Below are 19,792 nucleotides of genomic sequence, written 5' to 3' on the forward strand. Positions count from 1 at the left end.
ATTATTTTATTTTATTTTTCAAATTTTTATTTATTTTTAAATTTTATTTATTTATTTATTTTTTATTTAAATTTTTTATTATTTTTATTGGACCCTCGAACTTAGCCTTTCGGAATTTTACCTAAGACCTAAGACTTAGGACTTATGAGGGGATTAAAACATTTTCTAACCCTTCAAACACTTTACGTCATGACTTTTACAATTTTACATCTCAAGGGGGAAAACCCATTTGACATAGACCCTCATAGACCATCCAATCTTGCGACACAAATATAATCTAGCAGATCAAGCAATTTGTAATAACCTAACCAAATAATTAGGATTATTTCCAAATTACTTTTACATAGACTCTAAGCACACTAGGATTCCCCTAAGATTCTAATGACAAATCCATTTCGGCTTTGGGGTTAGGCTGAAGGAAAACTCTGCCGATCATGGATCGGTGAGACAAAAAACCTTCCGGAACGTAGATTATCACTAGAAAATTAGGCTTGCCTAGGAAATTTACACACATGACTCAGATCTGCTAAGATTATTTACAATTTACCCATGCAGATTGGGTTTACAACATAACATGATTGGGCTGATGATGACAGTCGAATAGCAAGGACACGTTGATCAAGCGCTATCCCTTTTGCGAAAAAGGGGGTGTATTGCTATGGGTAGTTGACACGTAGTGGTCAACACCGCCATTTTCCATTAAAATATTACTTTGTCTTGCTTCTCCAGTAAAATATTATTTTTCTGCCATCCCGTTAAAATATGAATTTCTCCCTTCTCTCACAAAATAATATTTTATTTTTCCACCATCCCCTTAAAATATTAATTTCTCCCTTCTCTCACAAAATAATATTTCCTCTTTTTAATATTTCCAAAATTTTGCAAAACCCCCAAGTGATTTTTGCATGCACAAAAATTGGGAACATCACAATTATCTTTCACTGTTTTTTGGGTTAAGGAAGCATTGTTGATTGGGCATATCTAGTGGAATTTCGCTGAATCCCTAGACTTCCCTCTCCTTGTGCCAATTAATTCCATTTGGATCTAACATACTTTTTGAGTATTCGTAGAAAATATTCTTAAATCAGATCTCAAGAACTTGGGGAAGTTTTAGTTGAACCAACCAACTACTTGGGCATGAATGCTAAGAACCCATAGTGGTTGATCTCAAAGACTCATCATACGAAACTTTTGAAGGGAGTTTTCTTGCTGTCTAAACTGAAAAAGTTATAAATCTTCATCTATCTCTCCTTTAAATTATTTGTGCTATTAATGGATATATCTTCTCTAAGAGCTTATTATTTGTAATTTTGTGAATATGTTTGTATATATATTTTACTCTAAACTTGTATAGTTCATCCATTTGTATATATCCTTTTGTTTTCTTGAAACTTTTTCTTACAGATCTGAAGAGAGGGGCACTGGCTTCTTTGGTATGAGTTATTTTGATGATAGGTCTTTTTGTTTTCAAGGAGATTTGATTTATTTTAGAAGGCCGAAGCCTCTCCTAGCCTAGACGGCTAGGATTTGAGGGTTTTCAAGTTTAATTTTGAAGTTAGTCCATCCACAAACCTTCCTCCTCAAGGACGCAGGCATTTAGGCCTTTTCTAGGCATCCAAGGGGTTTTGATTTACTCATTGTACATTTCATTTGCAATTAAAGATCTTAAGTAGTCTTTTTAGTCATTGCTAGCAATCTCATATGTCGTCTAATAAGTGTGATTTCATTGGGTAACTCTTTACTTGTTTCAACTGTCTAAGTAAGTGAAGTATATCTTAAGAACACTTTTATTTTAAGGCATTGTGAGATCTTGCTTTAAATCATTGTTTTTTCTTTGAGTTTTTCCTATTGTTTCACTAATTATTGTCATAAACTAATAATATTGTGTTCAAAACATATATCTACATCTTGTTTATAAGCATATTGGCATCTATCTATTTTGGAAGCAACATTAATATCATTTTCTCTCATTGAAGCATCACATCTTGCATTTTAGGTCTAGTGGTGCATCGTAAAATTTACCTCCAAGCATAAGCTTGGTTGTATAGAAAGTTTTAGGGCCACCTTCTTCATCTAATTTGAGAGGCTAGACCCTTACTCAACAGTTAAAACAAGTGACCTTGCAGTTCTCTTGTGGGCAATTCCTTGTAGGAATGGAGGCACTTGGGTCGTTAGAAGCAAAATGAGGTATCATTAATAAAGCCCTAGCTTTCTTCCTCTGACTTTCTTTTGACAACCTTGTTTAAGACTAGTTTAAAAACAATTGAGGAGAAGCATTTCATCTAGATTAGGCATTTTAATTAAAATCAACCAAGACTCTTGCATTTCACTTAGACTTGCATTTCATTTGTCATTCATTGGGTTATTGTATCTAGAATTGTGAGCCGTTATTTTACTTGCAAGATTTACTTTTATATTCTCGTACTTGTCCATTGTGTGCTTGTTGTATCTTGAAGTACCATATCATTGTTGAGCACCTCTTTTACTTGAAGTTCAAACTTGTATTTTCTTGCAATATTATTGCTCATATTCTAGTTTCCTTTAATCCCTTGATTTCCTTGTACTAATATTTTCCTTGCAACATTGCTTATCTGGTAGCTTGAGATATCATATATTATTGTGCAAGTATCTTGAATTTATTTGGGCATTGTATCAAGGCACTGGTCTCTTATTTCTTTCACCTTAATTGTCATATTGATCTAATTGAATCTTTCTCACATTGCTCAATTTAATAAAATAACTTGCCATCTAATCCTAATTCAAGATACTAAGAGAAGTGATTGCCTTGCCTCTTGATCTCCTAGACTTTTTGTTTCAACAAGTTTCCCCTCAGATTTCCATCTCTAGGGACTACCCCCCTTAGCTTACATAGGAGAGAGCTAGAACAAAGTGAGTAGGGAATAGGTGACAGCCCCTACTCTGAGCATTGCGCCTTAGGTGTACACTTTAGGCAACAACACCTACTTTGGGGCACTCATGGCAGGGATCTTAGTACACAAGATACATTTTGGTTAAAAGTGACCATCAAAGCATCCTAGTAATGGCAGTAGAAAGTTGTCTAGAGTTCCTTTGTTCATTAGATGTTTTGACATATGAACTAAGAAGGTTCTTTTAATTTTTAGTTTGTGGTGAAGAATGGGCTAACCTATTGTTTTAAGTTGGGTAAGGTTATCATTGGTGTCACCGTGATAATGTAGAAATTTGGCATTCAACAAGTATAGCAAGCATTATGTACAGTTTCATGCATTGTTTTGCAGGATTTTCATTGTTTCATGAGGAGCATTCCAACGATTTATTATTTAGATCTTGTGCTCATAAGTTGAGATTATAAGAAAATTCCATTCTAAGAGAACTGCAGGGACTAAATTATGTCTGCATAACATCAATATGCATTTAATTCTAGTGAGTTTTGTAATGAAAAAAACTGTCTTTTTATTGCTGTCCCCTTCAATGATTTTTGTATATTAATGTTGTCTTTTAATTAATGGATGCAGGTATGTAAGGCAACGCATGGGACGGAATAAATTGAAGTCTTTTGGACCTTTAATGTGTCAAATGGCAATGTTAGTTCATATCCGAACAGGGAGTTTCTTTTTCAAAGCCCTAGGCATTACTCTTCTTTTCATGGCTGGATTTACAGATGATGTAGTTCGTAGAGAAACAAAGTATTGCAATTTGGATTTGCTTCAGAAGTATTACAGGTAAAGGACTACAAGAACTTCCCTACTTAAATAAGATTGCTTTTTGAAGATTGTCCGATGCACCGTATGAGCCCTTATCCAAATTTTGTTGGTTGTTCAGGTTTAATATTTAAAAAATTTAGAGTATCAGGCTTTCAAATCTAGTGATATTGTGAGAGTAATCATTATTCATTCCTACGAATGAAATTTATGTCTCTTTGCTTCCCTGTCTTGTATGAAAAAGCAAAAGTAAAAGAAAATACTTCTCATGCTCTTTCATTGTACATGCTTTTATAGGTGAAAAATAGTTTGACAACTTTTGTGCATCACCTTAGTTGTTTGTGACTCCATGACTATTTATATCAATGAATTCTTCTTTTTTTGAAAAAAAAACTGATGTTTTTTTCGTAAAAATAACGTTTTTAGCTACAATTCGACTGCTGTACCTTTGGTTTTTTGAAAGCAAAGTAACAAGGCAATATTCTTTTTGCTTTTCATTGTTTTTACAAGATATACCATATTATTAAGTCAAGTGGTACATTTTGGTTAGTGGTAGCAGTACTACTAGGCATCTTTGTTAAGAAGTCAATTTTACAACCCATTTTGAGAGGTATGTGTAATGTAATGCTGACATGGCATAGATTGGAAAAAAAATAAAAACAGTTTGGATCCATCTTAACCTTGGATCCTATCAAGTGCCAAGAGGGATCAAATCCCTCATGGTTCTAAGCTTTTTGATGCTGCAAAATTTGAGGAAAGTTTGCAGCTTGAGGGATTTGATTCCTCTTGGCGCTTGATAGATCCTTTATTAAGATGGATTTAAGCTGGCCTATTTACAAGTTTGATTCTCAATGTCCACTATGTGGAAATCTACATTGTTGTAAGCTACCATACTTTTAAAATGGGTAAATCCTTAGATTCTGAATTCTCCATGGTGGGTAATTTCCTAGGTTGCAAAACATGGAGTGAGAGAGTAAAGAAACAAAGTAGGAACACACATAAAACTGGTTAGTCACATATGTGGATGCCTCGAATGTAGTAACAAAGTAAGAGTATGCTTTATTGATATAGAGCTCAATATATCTAGAAGACTATTTCTAGAATAGCTACAAAATGTATTAACAGGGATAGTAAGACTCACAAAGAATACCTCTTTGTAATATCCCTTTCGGATTCTTGTGCAGTTTTTTCAGAAAACTAATTCAACCGCAATTCCTCCATGAAATTTCCATTCAATTTACAAAAGATTGCCATGTAAAATAAAATAAGAGAATGCATGAAATTCAATCATACAATGAGTGTGAATTTCTAAACTGAAATTCTACTGCAGCAACTGAGTTATTTCACCTACTTATTCTTCACGATAAGTTATTTATGAAATCCCTTCAACAAATATTAAAATAAATTCTACTATAGTTATCATGCAATTACATAGAGAAATACATGCACAAGAACCAATCACATCAACACAGTTGTTTTTAAACAATCGTCCCCGGAAAAACCCAATGTGGGAAAACTGGTGCAACAGATGAGGGTTTTATTAATCTTTGGCAACAATTGCTTTTACAAGGAATGATTTTACAAAGAAATTGAAAGAAAACACTTGAGACTTTCTCTTTGCAACTTTCTGACACTTTGGAGACCCTTCTCCCACTCCTGCGTCACTCTATGTGGCTCAGTATGGCTCTAAGTGGCTCTGCATCCCTCTACGTCAGCCTACATGAGGGATACATCTCTCCTCTGGACTATGTCTCTCTCTGCACTGTTTCTCACTGTCCCTACGTCACCTCCTCCTCAGACACTGCCTGCTATTGATGCCCTCCTCTTCCTCCACCCTGTAACTCTCCCTCTGAAATCGATATCCTTCTCTTGAGAATCGATTTTCCTTGAGATACTGAGTATCTGCCAGTGTGTCTCAAAATGATCCTAAAGCCTTCTCTTATACTTTTCCTGTTGATGAATCAACGGCCAAGATTAAGTCTCTAATCAACGGCTAAGATTAAAACAGACTTGATCCTCGTCTCTTCGAAGCTTCTCACCCTTATCTTTATTAATGCCCATTAATATTTTTATTTTCCTAAGTTTAGACTTAGGAATCCATTAAAAATATGAATTATTTTAATAACTCCTCATCCGGATGGAATTTCTCAAAACGATTTTCGGGTCTTGGAGATCTCATGTGCCTTAGCCTCTCCTCCAAATTTCAAGGCTAGAGCACATTCGATGCTACCAAAAATCAACACTCACTTTTAGCGAGGAATGTGATCTGGTAATGCTTCACCACAGAAGCATCACATTGATCTTCAACATTGTAATATTCCTAATTAGCCATGGCTAATTGGAATATTCGATTTTGCTCAATTTTGCCTTCTATAGTTATTTATAAATAAAAAGGTGAGGAAAAGGGGACATAACTCACTTTAGAATAAAAAGTCACTTCCTAGTAGCACAACGTTGTGACTTAAAGGGGAGCCAAGGGGGCCAAAGGACCACGCAGAGATGGGGCCCATGCAGACACTTGGAGGGACTGCGCAGATGGAAAAGGAACACGTGGCAAGAGGGGATTAAGTTGGAGGAGGTGAGCCTTGGGATTAGGAGAGGCCAATGCTATAAAGGAGAGAGGAGCCCCCTCATTTTGTCATTGGATTATGAGCATTTGAGCTAGTCACTTCGACTTGGAGCACACTGGCTGTTTAGCCTATCTGCAGCACTGTTTAGTGCACTGAGTGTCTCCATTCGGAGATCTCACCCTTAACCTCGGGGGACTTCGAGTGCCTACTCGGGCAAGGTAGTTTCAACAGTCTTTTGCAGTATTTTTTGATCTTTGGCATTGAGGTGGAGCAGAGCATTGGAGGACTGCGCAGTCTTGAGAGAGAGGGACGCAGTTCTTTTGGAGGCAGTGTCGGATTGGGGGTTTTGCTAAGGATTTGAGCTGAGAGATTGAACAAGGGATCAACTCTTGCATATTGGAGGATTTTGGCAGAGTTTCAGGCAGTATTTTGGAGGATTCTACTCAATGGCAGTGCAGGGCCTTGCGATTTTCGGGGGTCGACCATTTCAGAAAAGCTTTCTGGGTTTTCTGAGTAGAGGTGGATTCCAGAGTTTCAGCATTTTCTGAGGAGGGGAACAACCCCAAATCTTCATTTGATTTCCAGCAGTAGCAGCAGCACGACAGTTCTCTAGCAGCATCAACGCAGTTCAGAGAGAGGGCATTCCTTTGCTATTATGAGTGTATTTATTCACTTGCCTGGTGCAAGTCGAGGTGCCATCCTTCTGATCACCTCCTATACTCATTCCATTACTTAGTATAATAAAATGGCTTAGCATTTCTCTCTGCATTTTTCGAGTATCTACGTATATTTCATGTTCACATTATTATATGTTGCACCACTGTTATTTTTCTCATTTTGAGTTTCCCGGTTATTATATCATTTGTGCGTATTTGGTTGGAGTTACTGGGGTTTTGAGGAATATCTTTGAAACGGGATATTACAAACATCGGTACCTATGCCGATGCTTGGCCTGCTGTCCCACATCCACTGCACTGCTACTTCCTGTACTGCTGCCTATGACACTGCCACTGCCACTGCCATTGCTACATCTATACTGCAGCTCCTTCTCAACATGCTACATCATGTTGCCCATAGCACTGCCACTGCTAACTACTGCACTGCAGCTCCCAACACTTATCCATTTCTACTACTGAAATGGATTCTTCACCATCCCCATCTTCTCTCTGAAATAAACGAACTTTGTTCTTCCTAGAGCCTTGGTGAGGATGTCTGCCACCTATTCTCCTATAGGAGTGTACTTCAACTATACAGCTCCTCGTTGGACACAGTCTCTGAAAAAGTGACACCTGATATCAATGTGCTTCGACCGATCATGAAATACTTGATTCTCAGAGAGCTTGATGCAACTCTGATTATCACACAAGATCCTGGTCGCTTCCATCCTTCTCCTGAATAGATTCACAAGCAATTTCCTAAGCAATATGGCTTCGCACAAAGCTGTGCTAGCTGCCATATATTCTGCTTCAGCTGAGATCAGAGCCACGAATTTTTGTTTCCTACTACACCAAGAGGTCATTCTTGATCCAATGTTGAAATAATACCCAGTTGTACTTTTCTGATCAACTGAACTTCCAACCCAATCTGCGTCAGTGAACCCACGCAACCTGGTTTCATTGCCTTGGGTGTACAATAGTCCATGCTTGACTGTTCCTTGTATATACCTGAGAACATGTTTGGTTGCAACTTGCTGCCCAGTGCACCCTCTTGGGTTCGACCATGAACTGACTGAGGGCGTTGACAGCGTAACAAATGTCTGACTTGGTATTGACTAGATACATCAGGGACCCTATAAGCTGCCTACAAGGTGGGATCAACATCTTTATCTTCTGATGCATCAATCTTCTTCTAGTTGGTGATCATTGGAGTAGCCATATGTCTACAGTCCTGAATCTTGAATCTCTTCAAGATCTCTATAGAATATCTCCCTTGTCCAGGGAATATCTCACCCTTCTGCTGCCAAACTTCCAACCCCATGAAATAATGCATCTGTCCCAAATCCTTCATGTCGAATTCTGTGGCTAGGTTCTTCTTGCAGTCTTTGATGAGCCTGGATGATCCTGTAAGGAAAAGATCATCCAAATATAACACTAGGATTATAGGCTTATTCTCTACGACAAGATGGTAGAGATTAGGGTCTGCGTCACTCTTGACGAACCCCATCTTCTGCAAGTAGCCATCAATTCGACCGTACCATGCTCTAGGTGCTTGTTTAAGCCCATACAAGGATTTCTTTGATCTGCATACATGAGATTTCTTCTCATGTGTCTCAAAACCCTCTGGTTGTTTAATGTATACTTTCTCTTCTATTACCTCATTCAAGAATTCTGTCTCGACATCCATCTGGTGAATCTCCCACCCCATCTGTGTTGCAAGAGATATCACGGTTCTAATAGAAGTATACCTGGCTACTGGGGCGAAGGTTTCTTCGTAGTCTATCCCTTCCTTCTGAGCATACCCCTTAGCCACAAACCTGGCTTTGTATTTCTCCACATTGTTGTCTGCAACATATTTGACCTTGTAGATCCATTTCAAACCTACCATTGACCTGTCCTGAGGCTTAGGTACCACTTCCCAGACATCATTGACCATTATAGAACTATATTCTTCCACCATAGCATCTACCCATACTTGATGTTGAACGACCTCCTGAAAAATAGAAGGTTCCGCAACCTGAGCTACTAAGGCTTGGTATCTGTCTGGTTATCTTCGATCCCTTTTATTATTCTTGGGTGCACCAATGAAGTCCTCTGCATCCCGTAGAATTTGTCGGAGTTCCCGGCTCGTTATTCCACTAGTAGTGGGTACATCTATCAGCGCTTCGTCTTCCTGAGATTCCCACTGTTCTAAAGCTTTGTCTTTAAGAGAATTTCTGGTACTAGTTTTTGCTGGTTGAAGTGGTTGAACCAATGGCTCGTCTTTCGACTGCTCCTCGGAAGGCATTTCTCGAGATTTCCTGAAAGCTCTAACAGCCGAACCATCACCCCTCCATCGTCTCAATTGACTATCACCAAGAATAGTGCAGAAGCACCAAGCAAGTCTTTTCAAGCTGCATTGCCCGCAAGAAAGTCAATCCACTTTCATGCTGACACCCCGGACAGTCCGACCCGACAGTCACCCTGGACAGTCGGACTCGGCAGTCACCCCGAGACTGACTCCCCTCAAAAATTGCGCAGAGGCCATTGACCTTACCCACTCAGCTGACTGAGGAAATTGTGTAGATAGGCCGGATAGACACCAAGTGCCTGTCCCTATCTCTCTTTGAAAATTGTGCAGTTTTCCCAGTCAGTCATCTCGACAGTCGACCGGCTGCTCATCCAAGAAATTGCGCAGTTTTCATGAGCAGGGCTTCCACTGCCCAACAGTCCGCTTAGCTTAGAAATTGCGTAGAGATGATCAGCAGGCCGACCTCCCAGCCTCAGTGCAATTTCCTTTGCCAGTAGTTCCTCGCAGCAGACTACCAATTCCCTCCAGGAATTGTGCATTTTCGCTGCCAGTGACCCAGCAACGAACTGCCAGTTCCCTCTGGAATTGCGTAGTTTTGGTTGCCAGTGACCCAACAGCCAACTTCCAGTTCCCTCTGGGAATTGCGCAGTTTTGGCTGCCAGGCTCCTGAGCAGTTCCTCCCAAAACTGTGTAATCTCTGCCTGCTGATCCTCCTTGCAGCTCGGCCTGTTCCTCTAGAAAATTGTGCAAATTTTTCCTTCTAGCCCCTGTTGCCAGATCGTTTCGGAAAATGCGCAGATTCTGCATACCTTGCCTTCCTGTAGCCCAGATTGTCCCTCCCAAAATTTGCGCAATTTTTCCTTCCAGCCGAGCCAGACCTCGCGGACAGTCACTGTCGACTTGGATTGCCCATCTCCATCACTCAGTGACTCTTGCACAGTTTTCATTAGCAGTGCTCGGAGCCATCATCCCACTTCGCAACCTTGCTACCTCTCCCGGTCACCTGCATCCGAAATGATCATGTGTCATGGTAGACTAGGAGGTTTTTGGATTTGATGTCGTCTCGTCATGAGTGACTGCAGGTACAGGTACACCAACAAACATGGCGCGACGACGAATGGGATGAACGAAGGGAGCACATGCAGAAGGACAGGTTCACCAACGGACGAACAAATGATGCATGTGAAGGGATGTGCTCGCGAACAGATGATCAGGCAAAGATATGTTCGCGAATGGATGGACGAGCAAACATGCAAGATTTGCTCACGAATGGACGAATGGACGAACATGCACCTTTCGTGAACAGATGAGCCTGTCAAGCCTTCGAACATGCAAGCAGCAATGTGCCTAAGAATCATCAAGCGAACCAAATAGCATCGAAGATTCCGTGCACTTTGCCATGCGGAGGTGAAGCTGTGATACACCATGAAGACATCCATCACCCAGCAACACTGTAGCTCGACATGCACTCCAACAGTAGCACAAATGTATTGGCACTGTCATGTCGAGTCATGTCGCCCACATCTCTACTATGGGCTATGTTAATAATCAATGTAATGAAACGTGGAAGTCCAAGAGACCCCCTTGTTGTACAAAGAGTATTGTAAAGTCGAAAATTCATGGAACTCAAACAGTCATGAGGGTAATCGAACAGCCACAAGGGTCAGTTTCACCCTTGGCTATAAATACCCCCTCGTTTGTACCTGGGAGGGACTTTTCACCTCAGCTCCTCCCACATAGCCAAGAGAGTCTGTAATATTTTCTTTGAGGAGTAAGTAGTGGCTCCAATGCCCCACACTCAAGGTTAGTGATGTATGGTGTAACGATGTGTCTTGGAACTTTCGCTTAATTCAGAAGCCTGCTAATAGGCCAACATGTTTTCATACATGTATTGTAACTGTTGTAAGACTAATCTTGAACACTTGTAATGCATGTTGCTTTAACCTGTGTTGAACACTTGAACTATTTCACTTGTTGTAATACATAATCTGTTAATGGAAATGTGTTGTATATGATGTTAACGTTGTCTCGCCCGCAGTAGCTATCTCCCCAGACACTAGACAGACCTTTCACATAAAGCTTGATGTAACAACCATTGCACTTGTTCGGACTCATCCGTTGAGTGTTGTACGTGTTATATTACCTTGTGTGTGTGACTGTCGCATCCATGTGGACTTCATCCCAACCAACTTGGGACTCACTCTCACCCTTTTCCCTTATAGTGAAAGAACCATTGACACGAGTACACTAGCACTCACCAGGCACGCGAACCTCACTTCTCGAAGTCAAAGCAGACCACTCTCCTGTGCTGACAAGCAAGAGTTGAGGCAAATCCTTAAGACAATGGTAACCGGGCCATCATGCGGGATGGGACTCCCACACCAAATGGTGTGAGGTCTAGTTGGGACTTCATACCGGGGTGGTCCCTTGAATGTTGGTGGGTCCAACACCGTCAACATTTCTGGTGCTAGAAGGAGGGAAGCCAGTTGTATATGGCTGAATATCCCCACACTCATTCATCAACCATCTGGTCAAGGTAGTAACTCGCACTCCCTCTCACCTACACGCGCTCTGTAATTGGTTACTCCTCACCTCTGAGAATTGAACATGAGATTCCATATCAACACCTTCGCTCTGTCTGTCCCATCACTTGCCAGTTCACGAAAGAAATCAGACTGATCCCAGGCATACAACATCTTCCATACACATCAAAGAAGTCAAAAGCCACTCCCACCAGAGTTGTTGTATCATTGGTGGAAGAAGCAGTCCTTGCCACACTTGAAGGTCTAGCAGAAGCTAGTGAAAATGGAGAGGAACCTTCGGTCTTTCGGCAAGGCAAACAAGACACTCTTGTGATCTTGGGATCAGATTCTAGTACAAGAGGCAAAGGGGAAGGTAGCGGAGGAGGTGGAGGCGTAGACGAACCAACAGAGTCAGAGCCAAAACCATCAGACTCCGAAGGAGAGGAAGAGGATGAAGAAGAAGAAGAGATGGCTGACCCAAATCTTAAATGGATGACTCAGGGACCATTCCCTCTCTCGGTTGTTCTGCACAAGATGCCGAAGCAAGCGGAGAGAATGGACATCAAGTTCAACCCTAACAGCATGGTGAAAGCAGAAGACCACTTAGATAACTTCTACCTACAACTGCAGACCCTTGAGGTACGTTATGATGACGTAGCATGTAGATTGTTCCCATGTACCTTGGACGGCTGCGTAGCTGCTTGGTATCACAACCTTCCACCCAACTCGATACAGAACTGGGGTGCTTTCAAATGTATGTTCCTTGAAAAGTTTGCTGATGACAAGACCCTAGCCATGCTACTCAAAGAATTGGGAAGCCTCAAGATGGAGGGAAAATAGAAAGTGAAAGACTTTAATCAGAGTTTTACACGTATTTTGAACAAGTTTGCAGCGGACACTAAACCTCATGACTCCATCACTGTTGACTATTACACGTCCGCACTGCCAACCAACATTGCGCAGTTCATCAAGCGAGCTACAAAACCAACACTCCTGGAAAGTTGCAAAGAGGCTATTGCTGTTGAAAAGGACTTGCGTGCAATCGGAGTCATCAAGGATGACGAATCAACGAAGGACTCCAAGGATGCGAGCAGGAAGCCCCAAGCAACGACGAGCAAGGGTAGAGATAAGGAAGCAACTGATATTGAGACCCTCACTCACCTTGTCAAGAACTTGACTACAGAAGTTTCCGAGCTCAAGCAAGCAGCCATGCGCCAGATAAAGACAGGCAAACAGTTCATCGACCGGCCCATCAAGCAACAACCGGTTCGCTTCCAAAACTGCACAGAAGCTTTTGTTCCAACTCGAACAATGCGCAGATCCTAAGTTCTGTTCCTTCCACGAAGAGCATCACCTCGAGATATCTTATTCGGATTGGAAGCAAGTCGTTAGCTCTGTCTGCAGTCATACACTTGATGCAGAAAGAAATATGCAGAAGCAGTCGGAAGACACTGACGATGACGAAGAGGTTGCACCTGATGAAACATCAAGTTTTGGGCATGTGTTGAACGCATATCAATGCTCGCAAGTAATGTTGAAAATGAACACCGAGAAACAACCCCAAAAGAAGAATGATCGTTACAATCTTAGGAGTAAAGGGGCTCCCTCTACACTTGGGGAAATGCAAGAGAAGGTGAGACTGCTAATGAAGAAGGCCTATACACCGGCCGCCTCAAAGCAAAAAACACAAAGCAAGTCCGGGAAGACAACGGTGGATGAGAGTATATCCATGAGCAATAAGTTGCAAAACACTCTGTCGGACAACACAAACATCTGTTCCACCCTGGACACCTCGGTGAGTCCACCACCTCTGGACTACAACATTATTGATGACATGAAGAAAACTTGAGCGAACATCAGTTTGTTCGAGTTATCCAAAGTCTAGAGTCAACGAGATATCTTGCTGCGTGCATTGGGACAAACAACAATGGGCAGCGCAACCTTTACCAGCAAGGGAGCAAGCAAACCTCTTGGATCACTTTCCACTGTGCTCAATACACTCCGGATGGAAGAAGCAAACTCAGGTTGCCCCCCATTCCTACTTTCATTTGAAGTTTTTAACTACAATGTTCACAACTGCTTGGTTGATTCTGGTGCGATAGACAACGTCATGTCGCTCTCCATTACTAAGAAGATCAACGCACAATGGAGCGAAACATCCGCAAGAATCATCTAACTCAATCGAACATCGGTACCAGCCATTGGTGAACTGCGAGACGTAATCATCCGACTATCCCTTGACAATCGAGTCCACCAATGCATCAACATAGTTGTTGTGGACATATAGGAAGCATGTGGTCTATTACTCAGCAGAGACTGGTCCAGCAAGCTAGATGGATATTTTGCTATAGATTGGTCTGACATGTGGCTTCCATACAAGGGAAAATTCAACCAAATTCGGGTGTTATTCGAGAGGTATATGAAACACAATGTCACTCACCTTAATGGTGAGAACGAATCGTTGGCCTTCGCAGAACTCATGTTTGGTAACTGCCTCCTGGAAACAACATTGGAGTGTTATCCTACACGGCCAACTCCAACCTCATCAGACACGCAGTTGGGACTCCTTCCTTGCCCAACCGATGGTAATGAAACTTGTACAGTTCATTGTACCGATAGTAGCAGTAGTAGCAACAACAATAGTAGCAGTAGTACTAGCATGCCAAATGGTCCATGTATAGATGAGCTATAGGCAACGAATTTTGACGAATCAGAGACACATGATGGCTCAAGGACCGAGTGTATCTCAGTCATCCAAAACAACAGACAATGCATGATCTCAAGCTGCTTGAAGTTTGAGTGCACAAACAACGCTACTGAGTATGAAGCACTCGTGTTGAGCTTACAAAGGACCATCAGCCTCAATGCGGCCGCACTCAAAGTGATATTGTACCCCACAGATAGTGTTGATGCTTTCAAGGACATAACAATTGATGAAGGTAAGCACGAGCAACCCCTGAAAACTGCAGCCGAGGGCAAGAAAGGTAACTTCACTCCCGAGGGTGGGGTTTCCCTCAACAAGCTCAATGGTTTGTAGAATTTCTGTCAAGAGCTGAGAAACAGTGGGACCCACAGGACCACCACTACGAACGAACAGAACAACTTGGAAACCTATCATAGCCAATCTCGGTACAAGCTACACACTGTAGAAACTACAAATCTTTGACTACTTGACTGAATAATACTGGGATGGATCTACACGGGCAGATGATGACTTGAGTACACACTACACGCGAGAAATTCAACACGGGATTCTAGGTAAAGGAGGAGACAAACCATTACAGCAAAGACCAGGTAACACACACATGTTGTTTGCACTCCTTATACAAGAAAAATTGACTAACATTTTGGATGATTGGATTACTTGCAAAGTTCATCATCATACTTGGTTTTCTAATTTAAATTCCGCACGTAAGAAATTTGGGAAAATCCGCTTATGCATTGATTTCAGAAACTTCAACCGTTCCCGAAATAAAAACAACTACCCCGTGCCCTCATCCGAGCCGATGTTGCACACAGTACCTGAAACAGTGGTATTGTCTTCACATAAAGGCCTTTTGGAATGCCAACAGGTTCTGATAGTGGAGCCCGGTGGATTTGCACTGGTCTACGAGAAGCTTGGCCCACACACGTATCACTTGCAATCACTTGACGGGAGGATTGACAACCTTCCTGTCAACGACCAAGATCTCAAGCATTACCTTCAATAGGCCGGACCGCACTCGTGCCATGTACATAGTCTGCTTGTTGCTTGTTGTTTTCATCTTGCTTGCTTTGCTTATTATCTTTGCTTTTACTTTGTTTGATTCTACTTACTATTTTTGTTCACGTTCATTTTGTTTGTTTGATATATTACTATTTTTGTTTTCGGAAATAAGTGTTCCCAACAACTACGTTCTGGCTTCTGAATAGAGCGTGGTTGAAATTTGAAGAGACTTGTGACACTATAGCACTTGGCCAGTCTTGTGTCCGTCTTCTTTGTGCTTGGTTGTAACCTTCGACCGATGAAGTCTTGACGGAAAATACGAACCGTTTGCAAGGGAAGTTTTGGTCCAACCATGAACCTGTGTCCACACTGGGAAAACCCATGCCTGTACTTAGCCTTTTTCTCTGTGTGTTCAAGTTCATCCAACTAGTAAAAACAGAGAAGGGGAAATATGAACAAACAATCTATGTCAGAGGTATTACATGCTTCTCTTAAGGAACAACCTCTTCTGCTCTCAATAAGTCGGGACCCCTCTTCTGCTCCAAAAAATAAATAAGTGCCTATGCACAATCCTCTTGAAAAAATACAAAGGCGAAAGAAGAGAAAGGTTTCCTATGCACAGAAGTGAAGCATGCAACTCCACCGGGGCACTGACCAGGCTCGCTGGTAGTGGAGTAATGTGTGTGTTCCTGCGTGACTCCGTCGGGGTATTTCTAGGCTTGCTGGCAGCGGAGCAACACCAGAGATGAAAATTTATACTCTGAAAATCTTCAACTCGTGAGTTAAACTACCCTTCCCGAATTCGAAACACTGAGATCAAGCTGAACTTTTGATTGTGTTTGACTGAGTGGGCAAAGGGTTAACCATGTATGTCCATGGGGTAAGTGGGGAAGCTGAAGTAACCCGCACGACGATTCAATACTCCCCAAAAGACCAAGGCCATGTGCTGGCACTAAACCAAAACAGAGAAGCTGGAGTTCTACAAGTGTGTCGCCAAGTGTTGTAGCAGCTACAACCACCCTCCAAAATTTTGGCCTGCACCCAATTTTGGAGCCTCCCATGAGAGTTTCACTTGATGACTGCACACACTCGGGTTCATTCCGTGAGCTCGTGTGAGTCCTCGCATTCGCCTTACTTGTTCATTTCATTCAAGTTTTTGCATGCTGGTGTCTAAGCCATGCTTGCAACCATGTTTTGGTTATGCTCAAAGTCTTCGCTTCGTGTGTACTTGTGGTGTTCGCTATGAAGGCATCTGTCGCATTCACACGGAGTCACATTTGTTGTCGCATAAGCGTTGTCACGGTCGATCAATGATCAATCACGAGTGTCACGCTTATCACTTGCATCGTCGGTCAGTCATGTTGAGCATGTGTGTTTGGATGGTTTGAGTCATCTCGTCGTCAAGTCATGAGAGTGTGTGTTTGCATGATCACCTATGCATCTTTCGATCGTTCACACACTTAGTCATTTTTGTTGAAGTTCTGACGACTGGACTCCCCTCTAACAGTTAACCATCACCCCGCCATCGACTTGATCGACTGTCACCCAGAACAGCGTAGAAACACCAAGCAAGTCTTTTCAAGCTGCGTTGCCCACAAGCAATTCAATCAAATTTCATGCTAACCACCTAGACAGTCGGACCCGACAGTCACCCCGGGATTGACTCCCCTCAAAAATTGCACAGAAGCCACTAACCTTACTCGCTCATCTCACTGAGGAAATTGCGTAGACAGGCCGGACAGACACCAAGTGCCTGTCCCTGTCTCCCTCAGAAAATTGCTTAGTTTTCCAAGTCACTCATTTCGACAGTTGACCCACTACTCATCCAAGAAATTGTGCAATTTTCATGAGTAGGCCTTCTGCTGCCCAGCAGTTCGCTCATCTAAGAAATTGCGCAAAGATGATCAACAGGTTGATCTCCCAACCTCAGTGTAGTTTCCCTCGCCAGTAGCCCCTAGCAGCAGACTACTAATTACCTCTAGGAATTGCGTTGTTTCTGCTGCTAGTGACCTAACAACCAATTGCCAGTTCCCTCTGGGAATTGCACAATTTTGGCGCTCAGTGACCCAGCAGCCAAATTCCAGTTCCCTCTGGGAATTCGCAGTTTTCGCTGCCAGGTGCCCGGGCAGTTTCTCCCAAAAACTGCGCAATCTCTGCCTGTTGATCCTCCTTGCAGCCCGAACTGTTCCTCGAGAAAATTGTGCAAATGTTTCCTTCCAGCCCCTACTTCCCGCTCATTCCGGAAACTGCACAGATTCTACCTACCTTGCCTTCCTGCAGCCCGGACTGTCCCTCCCAAAATTTGCGCAATTTTGCCTTTCAGCCGAGCCAGACCTTGCGGATAGTCACTGTCAACTTGGATTGCCCATCTCCATCACTTAGTGACTTTTGCGCAGTTTTCATCAGCAGTGCCCGGAGCCATCATCCTGCTTCGCAACCTTGCTGCCTCTCCCGGTCACCTGCATCCGAAATGATCATTTGTCATGGTACACTAGGAGGTTTTTGGATTTGATGTCGTCTCATCATGAGTGACTGCAGGTACAGATACACCAACAAACATGGCGCGATGACGAATGGGATGAATGAAGGGAGCACATGCAGAAGGACAGGTTCACCAATGGACGAACGAACGATGCATGCGAAGAGATGTACTCGTGAACGGATGATCATGCAAAGATATGTTCGCAGATGGACAGACGAGCAAACATGCAAGGTGTGCTCACAAACGGACAAATAGACAAACATACACCTTTCGAGAACAAATGAGCCTGTCAAGCCTTCCAACATGCAAGCAAGGAGCAATGTGCCTAAGCATCATCAAGCGAACCAAAGACCATTGAAGACTCCGCGCACTTTTCCATGCGGAGGTGAAGCTGTGATACACCATGAAGACATCCATCACCTAGCAGCACTGTAGCTCGACATGCACTCCAGTAGCAGCACAAATGTACCAGCACTGTCATGTCGAGTCATGTCGCCCACATCTCCACTATGGGCTATGTTGTCAATCAATGTAATGTAACGTGGAAGTCCAAGAGACCCACTTGTTGTACAAAGAGTCATGTAAAGTCGAAAAGTCATGGAAGTCAAATAGTCATGAGGGTAGTCGAACAACCACAAAGATAAGTTTCACCCTTGGCTATAAATACTCCCTCATTTGTACATGGAAGGGACTTTTCACCTCAGCTCCTCCCACATAGCCAAGAGAGTCTGTAATATTTTCTTTGAGGAGTAAGTAGTGGCTCCAATGCCTCGCACTGGGGTTAGTGATGTATGGTGTAATGATGTGTCTTGGAACTTTCGCTTAATTCAGAAGGCTGTTAACAGGCTAGCACGTTTTCACACATGTATTGTAACTGTTGTAAGACTAATCTTGAACACTTGTAATGTATGTTGCTTTAACCTGTGTTCAACACTTGAACTATTTCACTTGTTATAATACATAATCTGTTAATGGAAATGTGTTGTATATGCTGTTAACGTTGTCTCGCCTGTGGTAGCTATCTCCCCTGACACCAGACAGACCTTTCACATAAAGCTTGCTGTAACAACTCTTGCACTCGTTCGGACTCATTCGTTTAGTGTGGTACGTGTTATCTTACCTTGTGTGTTATGACTGCCGCATCCATGTGGACAACTCCTTTGGAAGTTGTGCACGTCTTGTTGTGTTGTGTGTTCCTAGCCAAGTTGGGACTTCATCCCAACCAACTTGGAACTCACTCTCACGCTCTCCCCTTACAGTGAAAGAACCATTGAAACGAGTACACTAGCACTCATCAGGCACGCGAACCTCACTTCTCGAAGGCAGAGCAGACCACTCTCCTGTGCTGACAAGCAAGAGTTGATTCAAATCCTTAAGACAATGGCAATCAGGCCATCATACCAGATTGGACTCCCACAACAAATGGTGTGAGGTCTAGTTGGGACTTCATACTGGGGTGATCCCTTGAATGTTGGTGGGTCCAGCACCGTCAACATTAACCTATGAGGGAATAAATTATTTTTCCAACCCTCAAGACAATTTACATCATTCTTTTCATATTTTTGACATCTCAAGGGAGAAAACCCATTTGTAAAAGACCCTTACAGACTACCCATTTTTGCGACACAAATATAATCCAATAAACCAAGCAATTTGTAATTAAATAACCTAACCAAATAGTTAGGATTATTTCCAAATCACTTTTACATAGACTCAATCTAGAACACTAGGACTCGCCTAAGATCCCAGTGACAAAATCCATTTCGGCTTTGGGGTAAGACTGAAGGAAAAATTTTCCGACCATCCGAGAATGGATTGGTGAGACCAAAAACCTCCTGGAATGTAGATCGTCACCAAAAAAGTAGGTTTACCTAGGCAATTACATA

At 42.3% G+C, this 19,792-nt stretch overlaps 1 protein-coding gene across 1 annotated transcript in view; it reads left to right on the forward strand.

Moving 5' to 3' along the window:
- LOC149163578 (uncharacterized) overlaps positions 1–19,792 on the forward strand; it is a 274,285-nt gene that overhangs the window by 187,764 nt on the left and 66,729 nt on the right. The window contains exon 4 of the mRNA XM_089430772.1: positions 3,495–3,701. Within this exon, the coding sequence (XP_089286898.1) occupies positions 3,495–3,701 (207 nt within the window). The remainder of the gene's footprint in view (positions 1–3,494; positions 3,702–19,792) is intronic.

Source organism: Pinus tabuliformis, chromosome 5_1 (genome assembly GCF_031772625.1).
Source record: "Pinus tabuliformis cultivar Carrire ecotype Pingquan chromosome 5_1, CPIR1, whole genome shotgun sequence".
In the NCBI taxonomy this organism is placed as follows: domain Eukaryota; kingdom Viridiplantae; phylum Streptophyta; class Pinopsida; order Pinales; family Pinaceae; genus Pinus; species Pinus tabuliformis.